This window comes from Crocuta crocuta, unplaced genomic scaffold (assembly GCF_008692635.1).
Source record: "Crocuta crocuta isolate KB4526 unplaced genomic scaffold, BGI_CrCroc_1.0 scaffold44, whole genome shotgun sequence".
Classification (NCBI taxonomy): domain Eukaryota; kingdom Metazoa; phylum Chordata; class Mammalia; order Carnivora; family Hyaenidae; genus Crocuta; species Crocuta crocuta.
The window spans coordinates 2,767,365-2,779,893 of record NW_027530179.1 but is presented as its reverse complement, the minus strand read 5'-3'; the positions used below and the strand labels follow the sequence as shown (position 1 = coordinate 2,779,893).

The 12,529-nt window shown below is 41.0% G+C and overlaps 1 protein-coding gene across 2 annotated transcripts in view; it reads right to left on the bottom strand.

The window, feature by feature from the left end:
- Positions 1-12,529, bottom strand: part of RCAN2 (regulator of calcineurin 2) — a 222,029-nt gene that overhangs the window by 22,111 nt on the left and 187,389 nt on the right. For both annotated transcript variants that reach the window (XM_077764843.1, XM_077764845.1), the window contains exons 2-3: positions 5,643-5,816; positions 1,239-1,410 (exon numbers count right to left, since the gene is read on the bottom strand). In XM_077764843.1, coding sequence (XP_077620969.1) covers positions 1,239-1,410; positions 5,643-5,816 — 346 coding nt within the window. The remainder of the gene's footprint in view (positions 1-1,238; positions 1,411-5,642; positions 5,817-12,529) is intronic.

The following is a 12,529-nucleotide window of genomic DNA, read 5'->3' as shown; positions in this document are numbered from 1 at the left end:
ATGTTGTTTACAAAGAATTCTAATGGGTGTTGGTGGCAGAATATCTTGGCTGAATAGAATTGGTTGTCAAGGTTGTCACTAAGCAAAATCTCTTCCAATGGAAAGTTGCAGGCTGAGTTCTTGGAATATCTGTGGTTTGGCCCAAAAGTTCATGGTCCCACCGTGTGAGGACATGCATAAGGTCCATCTCCCGGATGGGTCTCCCAGCTCCATTTTAAAACCCCTGACATAAGCAACTTGGTTTCATTTCACCTTTCTTAATATTTTAGAGTATTTTTCCAGCAAGGTGGCAACGTCTGAAAGTGAGGACATCACTTGGGTACAAAACGTACAGAAATTCTGGGTAAGTGCATACGAGATATGCGTGAGGGTGTTAACTGTAGCTTTTTAAAAAATGTTTATTCATTGTTGAGAGAGAGAGAGAGCATGCAAGCAAGTAGGGGAGGGGCAGACAGAGGGAGACAGTGGATCTGAAGTATTCTCCGTGCTGATGGCAGCGAGCCTGACATGGGGCTCAAACTCACGAACTGCAAGATCATGACCTGAGCAGAAATTGGACACTTAACTGACTGAGCCACCCAGGTGCCTCCCCTTGTAGCTTTGATTGTAATGGGAAGAAACTGGGAACAGTCTAAATGCCCAACTCAGGGCGGGATGAATAAAGCATGATGTCATATTCACCCGACAGGATACTGTACCGCAGGGAATGAGAGAAGCTGAGCCTCCTTTACCAACACTGGAATGAAGTGACTGTAAGATTTTTTTAAAGTTAGAAGCTATTGTGATCGGATTCTTGGGGACCAGGAGACTTCACTTTGGCAGGAAGACTGTCTCGTTTCAGAGGATTAGTGGGCTTTCCTACAGCAGCAGTAAAAGAAGGTTGCATAGCATAGAAGCCTTGTGCTAGCCCACAGAGCCCCTTTTGCCTATTCTGAGGAAACAAACAACTTCCTTCTAGTACAGGAATTAGGTAGCTCTTTCCAACCTTAAAGTATCTGCATTGCAATGCAGAAGGTGGGCGGACAGGCATTTTAGCACCGGTTCCTGAATTTCAGTTAAACAGGGACAAAGTCGATGCTGCCTTCCCATCCATCAGCCCTCTCGCTGTCCACACAGTGCAATTAACCCATTAGAAACGCACATGTTACCACGAGCCCAGGATTTCAAGGCTGTTAATCTTGTTTGGCTGTTCTAGGTTGCTGACAGTGTTTATTTTGCAAAGGGGTCGCAGAGCGTACCTGGTCCTAGTTTGGCCACGGCATAGAGGAGGTCGTAGTTGAGGACTGGCGTGGCGTCACTGATGGGCTGCCAGCCCACGGGCGGAGACGCCGGAGGTGAGATGAGGAATTGTTTGGCGGGCTGTGGTGGAGCCAAATGCAGCTTGTCACCGTCTGTCTCTGGAGTCTGAACCTTTCAAACAGAGGAGAAATGAAGACGCATTATTCATTAGGGCCTCAGATGTTCCGTGTTGGTACACGAAGATGCAGAGTCACATTTTGAGCCTGTGACAAAGGATCCAATGAACCAGGCTATAATAATAATCACTACTTACCACACACCATATGCTCAGTTATCTTGTTTCATCCTTAAAAGAGTGGCTCTCAACTTTCAGTCTGCATCATAATTACCTAGACAGCTTACTAAAGCACAGATTGCGGAGGCCCACTCCTGGAGTTTCTGATTCAGCAGAGCTGGGGTGGGGCCCGAGAATCTGCATTGCTAACAAGTTCCCAACGAGGCTGAAGCTGCTGGTCCCCAGGCTCGTCCCTCCCTCCTGATCTCCCAGCCTTCTCTCCTTTTTCCCCCTCATTCTTTTAATTGAGGTGATATTCACATAATATGAAATTAACCATTATTGTAAACAATCAGTGGCATTTAGTACATTTCCAGTGTTGTGCAATCACCACCTCTACCTACATCCAAAGCATTTTTTTTAATGTTTATTTATTTTTGAGAGAGAAAGACAGAGACAGAGGACAAGCAGGGGAGGGGCATAGAGAGGGAGACACAAATCCGAAGCAGGCTCCACGCTCTGAGCTGTCAGCACAGAGCCCGATGCAGGGCTTGAACTCACAAATCGTGAGATCATGACCTGAGCCAAAGCTGGACGCTTAACTGACTGAGCCACCCAGGTGCCCAAAGCAATTTTTAAAAAGTTTATTTATTTTGAGAAAGACAGAGGCAATGCAAGTGGGGGAGGGGCAGAAAGTGGAGGGGAGGGGACAGAGAATCCAAAGTATTTTTATTGCCTTAAAGAAAACTCTGTACCCATTAAATAGCTACTACCATTTTTGCCTCTAGTCAGACCCTGGCAGCCACCAATCTACTTTCTGTCTCTAGGGATTTACCTATTCTGGATATTTCCCATTAACGGGCTTATAAAATGTGACCTTTTTGTGTCTGGCTTCTTTTACTTGGCATACTGTTTTGAAGGTTCATCCATGTGGTCACATATATCAATGCTTCATTCCTTTTTCTGGTTTAATACCATTCTAATGAAACATGGACTACAGTTTGTATATCTGTACATCCCCTGATGGACATTTGAACTGTTTCTACCTTTTGGGTAGTCACAGTAGTACTATATATGAATCTATGTGTATATATATATTTTTTGAGGCCTATTTTCATGTCACTTTGATATATACCTAGGAGTGAGTATTTGCTGGGTCAGATGGTACCTCTGTGTTTAACTTTTTAAGGAAATGGGGGGTTCAATAGATGAAGAAACTGAGGTTTCTACAAATCACATAGTTACTGGCACCATGGGAGCTGAACATGGGTCTGAGGGCAAAGTCTAAATTCTTCTTACTTAGTTTTTATTTTATTTTATTGTGGTAAGAACATTTAACAAGAGATATACCCTCTCAACAAATTTTTAAGTCTACAGTATATTATTGTTAATGTTTTGTTGTTGTTTATTTTACTTGTTTCGAGAGAGAGAGAGAGCGCACACAGGAGGGGCAGAGAGAGAGGGAGAGAGAGAATCCCATGCTGACAGTGCAAAATCTGATGTGGGGCTCAGACTCACAAACCATGAGATGGTGATCTGAGCTGAAATCAAAAGTCAGATACTTAACCAACTGAGCCACCCAGGTGCCCCACAGTATATTATTGTTGACTATGGGCACAATGTTGTACAGTAAAGCTCTAAAGCTTATTCATCTCGTTTAACTGAAATTTTATACTTCTTGATTAGCAACTCATCATTTTCCACTCTTTCCAGTCCCTAGCAACTACCATCCTGCTCTTTGGTTCTATGAATTTTCCTATTTTAGATCCCTCATATAAATGGAATCATGCTCTACCTGTCTTTCTGTGACTGGCTTATTTCACTTAGCGTACTGTCCTCAAGTTCATCCATAGTGCACAATGCCCATACTATGCAAAGCAATATGTGGATTTAATTTAATCCTTATCAAAATTGCAATGGCATTTTTTTACAGAAATAGTGAAAAAGCAATTGTAAAATTCATACAGAACCACAAAAGACCACAAACAGCCAAAACAATCTTGACAAAGAGGAACATCACACTTCCTGATTTAAAAATATATTATAGAGCTACAAGAATCAAAACAGTAAGGGACTGGCATTAAGACAGACATATAAACTAATGGAACAGAACAGAGAGCTCGGAAATGACTCCATATACATAGGGTCAACTAATCTTCAACAAGAGTGCCAACAGTACACAATGAGGAAAGGACAGTCTCTTCAACAAATGGTGTTGGGAAAACTGGATATCTACATGCAAAGGAATGGAATTGAAACCTTAGCTTACAGCATACACAAAAATTAACCCAAAATGGATTAAGGATTCAAATGATAAGACCCGAAACTGTGAAAGTCCTAGAAGAAAATAAAGCAGAAAGCCTGATGACATTGGCTTTGGCAATGTTTTCATAGATATGACACCAAAAGCACAGGCAACCCAAATAAAAATAAACAAGCAGGACTATATCAAGCTAAGTCTTCTCCATATAAAGGAAACTCTCAACAGAGTGAAAAGGCAACCTGCAGAATGGGAGAAAATATTTATAAACCACATATAGGTTAATCTCCTTATTCATATATAGGATGAGGAGTTAACTCCTATGACTCAAAAGCAAAACAAACACCGAAAAAACAAACAAACAAAAAACCCAAAAACTCAGTTAAAAAACACAGGGTGAGGACGTAAATGGACATTTCTCCAAAGAAGACACATAAATGGCCAACAGGTTTATGAAAAAATATTTAGATCACTAAGTATTAGTGAAATGCAAATCAAAACCACAATGAGATATCACCTCACAGGTGTCAGGATGGGTATTATCAAAATTAAATAAATAAATGAAAGACAACAGGTGTTGGCAAGGATGCAGAAAAATTGGAACCATCGTGCGCTGTTGGTGGGAATGCATAATGGCATAACTACTATAGAAAACAATATGGAGGTTCCTCAAAAAATTAAAAAGAGAACCACCATCTAACTGAGTAATTTTGCTTCTGGGTATTTATCCAGAAGAATTGGAATCAGACTCGGGAAGAAATATTAACACTCCTGTGTTCACTGCAGCACTATTCACAATAGCCAAGATGTGGAGACAACATAAATGTCCATCGACAGATGAATGGGTAAAGAAAATGTGGCATCTACATATAACAGAATACTATTCAGCTTTAAAAAGAAGCAAAGTCTGTTCTTTATACAATGCCATCTTCATAGATTCCAAAGGTGGGAACAATGTTTATTGACCCAATGGCATGGGATCAAGATATCTAATGATGAAGGGAAGGCACCGATGGAACTAATATGAGAACATTGATTTTTCCATTGCTGGGGACTTTGTGAGCATTGCCAAGAATTGTTCATCCCCATTTGGAATAGCCAGCACTTATTTTTGGATGAAATAAAACACAAAATTGATTTCCATATGTTTGTAATGTTTTTTCATGAATTGGAGTCATTGGAAAGATATATAATTCACTAAAATATCATATAACTGTAGTTTAATTATAACCCGGCTAGGAAGTTTAAGAGTAGTTGGGATTAGACCATTTTTTCTTTTTTAATTTTTAAAGTTTATTTATTTATTTTGGGAGAGCAGGTAGGGGACGGTCAGAGGGAGAGGGAAGGGGGGATAGGGATTCCCAAGCAGGCTCTGTGCCAACAGAGCTGTGAATCCATGAACTATGAGATCATGACCGAGGCCAAAATGATGAGTTGGACGTTTAACCGACTGAGCCACTAGGCACCAGGCACCATAGGCATAGAGCATTCTTATTACAACTACTAGCTGGTATTTAACGCATTTACCAAACAATAGACATTTTAACACACAATAGTTCATTTAATCTTCCTAAACCAGCAGAACGGTGTGTATGTCATTTTCCCTATTTAAAGGTGAGGAAGCTGAGACCCACTGACATAATGTAATTTGCCCAGGTGAGAGCTCAGGCTGTCAGCCTTCAGAGCCTGCTTTCTAAACTTCTGCGATATCCCTGCCTGGGAATCAGAGCATAGGTTTATTTATCTGTGAACTAATTATAGACTACAAACCAGTCAAAGTAGAAAGGGCTCCATTTATACTTTTAAAAAGGCAAAAAACAAAACCCAAAAACAAAACCCAATAATAATGTAGAGCAAGAATTACCTTACCTGTGCAAAGTACAGTTTTAATTTTTTCCCTCTGAACTGGGTTTCATGAAGCTCTATCCTGGCTCGGGCTGCAGATTTAGGATTGCTGAAGTTTATTCGGACACGTCTGAAACTCTTAAATAGCTGGAACGTCACACAGTCATCGTAAGTCCGAAACAGACCCTCAAATTTTTCCTGATAAAAACAAACACAGAGGAAAATCCATGGGTCATGTATCTTGCACAATACCTGACCGATACAAATAATTAATAAATAAATAACAAGTAAATAAATAGGCTGTTCTCAGCATAAAATTCAAGCAGCACACTAGTAATGCATGATTTTCATCTGTCAAGCCGTTACCAGGTGCTACATATGCCTATGGACTCAGCGCAGGGATTCCTAACCTGGGTCCAGGGATCCATAGAGGAGCAGTGAATGGGGTTTGAAATGCATAAAAACCCTGAAAATTATGCAAAATTTTGAGTAAGTTTCACTGTACATGTCTTGTTTTCTGGGGACAGGGATCATCTTTGTCATAAGATTCTCAAAGAAGTTTATTAACTCTCAAATATTAGAGCTGTTGGAGTAAAGTATGTGGTAGACAATACACTTGGTGGCACTAGTTCGATGGTGTCATGGGATGAGTCTTGGACCATGAAATGTGTGTAGAAGCAAGAAAAAGCCTTTGAGAAAATTTTCTATCTTTCTCTGACAATGCCATGTGTTCCAAACGGTATACCATTGAGAAACAAGACACTTCTCAATCCTTCAGGAGATTCTCCTGGGTCCCTGAGTGGCTGTGGGGAGCAGAAATGTCTTTCTCCCTACTGCCACCCATCCTCTAGTTGACTTTGCTTTGGCAAAGCAAAGAAAAGCAAAGCAAACAAACAAACAAACAGACAAACAAACTTCTATTGCATTAAATCATGGACATCTGGAGATCATTTTATCCCCACAGCATAACCACGCCTATCACAATACAAAGTAATGATTTAAAAATTTTGATTCAGTACAATTTTCAATTCAACCTAACAAATCTCTATTAAATGCTCACTTATTGCAAGGCCCAGGCTCTAGGCTTTAGGGGAGGATACACAGATGAGGATTACTGCGTTCTGGCTGTCAGTAGTGTAACAAACTATTGTGAGAGACAGACACAGACGCAAATGTGAGAATGCCCGCAAGGCTGGGGAAAGGCATAAAAGGAAAATTAGAGAATTAAAAATATATATATTAATATCATCTGTCTTGTTCCTCTTAGCTTTAAAAAATCCTTGCTTACAGTGTATATGAAGTTACTGTATGTTCTTAGTGGAGACATTGCTGCTAAGTAAATACCTTCTATTTAAACAAACAAGCCAACAAACCCTGATTCTTTTATTTCTACAATGAGTACAAGTGGGAATGGAGATACACCAAGGTGCAGCAAGAGTCATTGAATTTTGATTTGTGAGGGTCCTAAGCCATTTCCTCCCTCACTTCTATCATTTCACACATCAGGATCCAGAAGTCTGAAGAGACAAGGACCCGCCATGTTGACATGGGCACTTAGTGGCAGAACTACAACCAAGCCAAAGTCCTTGTGACCCTGAGTATAGAGATGCTTTCAATATATAAAGAATCACCCTGCTGCGCTAAGAGCAAGGGAGAAGTTCTGCAGCAGGAGCAAAAGATGGGGATTAATGACCCAAGGCTTGGGTGTGACCACATCTAGGAGAATCAGCAATGTGAAGCGGGACTGTGACGTCACTGACCTCTGGGGTTGTGTGGGAAGAAGAACCCAGATGTCAGAGAAGTTCTCCCCGTCTGTTGGGCCTCCAGATGAACATGTCTCAGACCCTCAAGTGCATGGCTCATGACCCTTCCAAAAACTCGGCTCGTTTCTGAGATTCTCCAGGCCGTGCCTATAGTTCCTTCCATTTTTGATCCTGTGTCTTTTTCTTTATACCCTATCTGTCCAGTCCAGAACTATAAATGATACAGTCAAAGCAGTTTTTTTTTTTTTTAAGGTTCATAACATTCATGGAGATGTAAGGGGTTCTTTCTCCCCTTTTCAGACTGAGTTCTTAATCCCATTCCTCGAACAAGAACAAAACAGGGAGAGGATCAAACGAAGAAACAAAACAAAGACAGGAATCTTTCCTTGTCTGTTCCTTGAGCAGTTTTTCCTTCATCTCTCAAGTCATGGGATCAGCCGACCCCTAGGTCTGGGGCCTATGCCACCATTCCAAGAAGGCTCATTAAAGAATTATTCCCCAGCAATATTGTGTTTCCCTGAACAGGAGTCCCTCCCGGGGAATACAATGTTTTCTGGTTCCTCGCAATGACAGTACCTTCAGCTACTCACATCACAGCTGGTGGTTTAATTAATTTGGGAACTTTTCAGGAATGGAAGGAATTAAGAGATTAAAAGCTCTTATTTCTAGATAGAAATACTCATATTTTTTAGGACAAAATTCTTGGGTCTTCTTTGTAGCTCTCTGTCTTTCCATTTCTAGCTTGGGAGTTTCACTTCCTCATCTCCGCCCCAGGGCCTGAGCATGGACAGTAAGACCAACTTGGAGGGGAGGTGTTCTTTTCCTTTGACTCTAATTCCTTGTTTGCATTTTATCTTTCTTCTTTATGCCTCACATCTTGGTTGTTCAGAGCTGTTAGGCCTCAAGAGCCTGGATTAGGGGGAAAAAAAATCAAAGAGCCTTGGCCTTGGGCTTAGGGGAGGGCTGACAATGAATGACCTATATGCCTACTCCCTGGGAGGCTAGCAGATGTCAATAACTGAAGGCAATTGTTTTCTTCACTGATCTTCAAAAGAGGGCCCCAGGCAGCTACTGCATCAGCTAGAGTTGGCAAGTGACGAGAACCTCTTTGCTTCTTGTTTTGGGCTTAGGCTGATCATCAAAAGAGGTCTTTCACCAAACCTGAACTCAAGGGCCAGGGTTTTCACAAACTCTATAATGATCATCATCATCAACTAACATTTACTTGGCTTGTCTTCTCTGTACAAGTCTTTTGGGGACTTGCAGTGGCAGTTGGTGACAGACAGCTGGCCAAGAATTGGGGATTCACTAGCCATCACTATTTTCTTCTGCTAGTGACATGACAAACATTTCATGGCAGAAGTGACAGAGCATGAGAGGAAATTGGTTAGAGGCAGGTACAGCACAGCGACATCTCCTTGGGCAAAATGGTGTCCTGAACACAGCTAGCCACAGGGGTCTCTCACCTGCTTAGAGCAAATCTATGGTTTCGATGTCCCGGTTCCCCCTAGACACACAGTGATACTTTGTTGTCCCCTGGTGGCCAGTTTCCTCCAGACTGGCATCCCACACGCCCAATAAATTCCTCATTTCCTCAACAGTTAGTTCCCTTTGTAACCACTGGCTTGAAAGAGTTCCATAGCAGTGATCTCAAATGCAGGTCTCTGAATCTCGCTACACAGTTAAAAATTAGGGAGAATCCCGAAGAACTTTCGTTGGTTTCATTTACCAATGTTCATTGTACTGGAAAGTTAAAAATATATACATTTATAAATATATTTGAGTAACAGTAATAAGTCCATTAGATGCTAAAATAATATTTTTATGAAAAATAACTCTTCCATGGCAAGAAGAAATTTAGTGAGATCAGCATTTTTTTTCATTTCTGGAAGTTTCTTTAATTTCTGAGTCAATAGAAGATTCCTGAAATCTCACATTTGTTTCTATGTTCAATCTGTTATACTATGTGATTTTGTCTGAAGGGTATGAATCAAACCTGGCCTCACCCAAATACATGCTTGGAAAAGGGAGGAGTAACTTAATAGCCTTTCAAATATTCTTCGAAATTCTTTGTGAATATTCTTTCCTGATACTTCATCAAAGCTTGACAAGTAGTAGTTTCTTAAAATATATTACAATGTTGAATCTGAAGCTATAATCAAATAACACGTTTATTTGATTATGCTAAGATCCATTTATCTATTTTGCACCTTTAACTTAAAAATAATTTTTTTAAAAGTTTATTCATTTTTCAGAAAAGAGAGAGACAGACCCTGAAGGGGGGAAGGGCAGAAAGAAAAGGTGACACAGAATCTGAAGCAGGCTCCAGGCTGTCAGCACAGAGCCGGGCGCCGGGCTTGAACTCACAGGCCATGAGATCATGACCTGAGCTGACATCGGATGCTTAATCGACTGAGACACCCAGATGCCCCTAATGTTTTTTTTTTTTTTTTAGCCCATGCACGATTCTGTAATGATGTACATTGGCCACTTGAAAAATATTGGTTCCTTGAGTTATGCAGGTTTTCCAAAAGCTCACTCATTTCATCACCCAGTATAAAATGTCACATTCATTAATATTACCACCTATCTTATCAAAAAGTCTTTAGAAACTGGAAAGCTGGTAGATTAATGTTGGTAAATACAGACTTTCCAAAATTCTAAGTTTTGCTCAAAAGTTCCTTCCTAGTCACTGGCGACAAAACTGACAGTTATTTTCCTTGGAGGAGTAGCACACTCATTCATTCACTTTTGAGAAAATATCTGCCAAATATCTAAGTCTGCATAACTCTAGTTTGTCAGTTAGTTGTCCTTTTAAGTAAAAATGGTGTTCCATGAGAAAAACAAATGCCTTGAGTTCAGCTTAGGACAGCTTAGAACATTTCCTCAACTCAAACAGTGTATCTTGGGATGCCACAGAAGTATACCTGGGGTACTCCCCATTTTGTTATTCAGATTATTAAAAAAGTGTATGTTCAAGGATAAAGAGTTCATAAAATTAATACACTTATGGCTTCATCAGGGACATTATTTTCTAAGTTCTTTTTTTAAAATTTATTTTGAGACAGAGAATGAGAGTGAGGGGACACAGAGAGAGAGGGAGAGGGAGAATCCTAAGCAGGCTCCATGCTATCAGCACAGAGTCTGACCCAGGGCTCCATCTCATGAACTGTGAGATCATGACTTGAGCCAAAACCAAGAGTAGGATGCTTAACCCATTGAGCCCCCCAGGTGCCCCCATCAGGGACATTTTTAAGTAAAACTGGTATTTTCTTTCTTAGTTACTTTTATCCTTTTTTTAAATCTGTGAGTGTGTGGCTGTGAAGAGTACAAATAATACTGATATAGTTTGCCTCTACTGCATTGACTCATACCACAGTACCAGCAGTTTTAACCACCATTGCTTTTGCACCATGGATCTAACTGTCAAAACAGTTGAAAAGGAAAACTGTGGCTTAGCCTTATGGAAACAATTTTGACCTCATGGAAAATGATCTTGCAGGAGTCTGTAGACCATCCTTTGAGAACAGCAGTACTATAATATCTCAGAGAAAGGTAAGGATCTAGTTGGCTTGGGTTGAAGACAAGCAGTCAGTGAGAATCCTAAGGACACAACATAATGGAAATCTAAGCAGGGCTATCATTCAAGAAGGTGTTGCTATAGTAACTGAATGCTGCAGGGAAGGCAAAAAGGATGAAGAAGGTCTTGGCCAATGGGAGACCACTGGTAATCCTACTGAGAACTATCTGAACAGATTGGAGGTGAAACCTGGATTATTATAGATGGAAAAGTGAATGGAGAGGGAAAGGTGGAGAAAGAGAGTGTGGTAAAGAGAAGGAGGGAGCTGGGATGATAAATACATAGGAAGTCAGGTCACGGCAAGATTTTTAGGAGTATGGGGAGATTCCTGGTTGATAAAAAGAACTATAATGAAGGAAATAGAGGAGACAGGAGAGAAGAGGGGGTAATGGAGACAAAAAGAAGCGGCTTCAGAGAGACTTGTAGACACTTCTTCTCATGAGAGAGGAGGTGATAGGTCAGGATGGAGGAGTTTGGAAATGGAACAAGCAAAACTGAAGATGGCTTTTCATCTTGGGGAAATGGATGGTGAAGTCCTCTGCTCAGGTAGGGAAGGCGAAAGGAGACTGAGGCCTTGAGAAGCTTGAGAAAGACTCAGAACAGCTGCTGTGGTCAGAGGCAAGGAGAGTAAATGTGGATGAGTCAAAGAACAGTGTAATGGGTTGAATTATGTCCCCTCCAAAGGATACGCTCAAGTCTCCAGTACCTCAGAATATGACTTTATTGGGAAATGGGGTCTGTGAAGATGTAACTAAGAGGGGGGTCATACTGGCATGGGGTGGGCTCTCGTCCAGGATGATTATTGTCCTCATAAGAAGATAACCATGGGAAGACATAAGGAAAGTGTCATTTGAAGACAGAGGATTGGAGTGACGCAACTATAAGCCAAGGAAGGCCAAAGACTGGCGGCAGATTGCAACTTCCAGAAGCTAAAAAGAGACCAAGAGAAATGCCCCTTCAAGTTTCAGAGGGAACACTGCCCTGTGGATGCTTTGGTTTTGGTTTTCTGGCCTCCAGAATGGTGAGATAATACAGTTTTGTGACTCTAAGGCACTCTGGGGTATTTTGTTACAACAACCCTAGAAGACTAACGTAGGCAATTATGTAGCACTAAGGGACCAAATGAAATGGGGACCTGATGGTTTTAATAGAGCCAGCAAATACAGCTATGCCATCTTTTTCCAGCTGAGTGATGATGAGCGGATAGCTGGGCCATTCCAGAGCGGGCTGTACAAGACAGGTGTGTGAGGCGTGGGGAGTGGAAGGAGAAGGAAGAGGGATAACTTGGTTCAAATATGAACACTTTGGGATTTTAAATTCCCTGCCTTTAAATGTATTTGCTTTTCTTGAGGAGTCTGGGAATTGTGGAGACTGGTATAGATGCGCTGCTACAAATGGAAGTATTTGTTGCTTTACCTGGAGGAACTCACTGCAATTTTCCTCAAATCTCCTTATTTCATCGCTCTTTTAACTATGTGGGTATTATTTGTGCCTCACATTTTTGAAAAAGTTCAAACATGGCTTGTGAAGAACATACAAGAATAAAAGACAATAAAATAACACAGGAA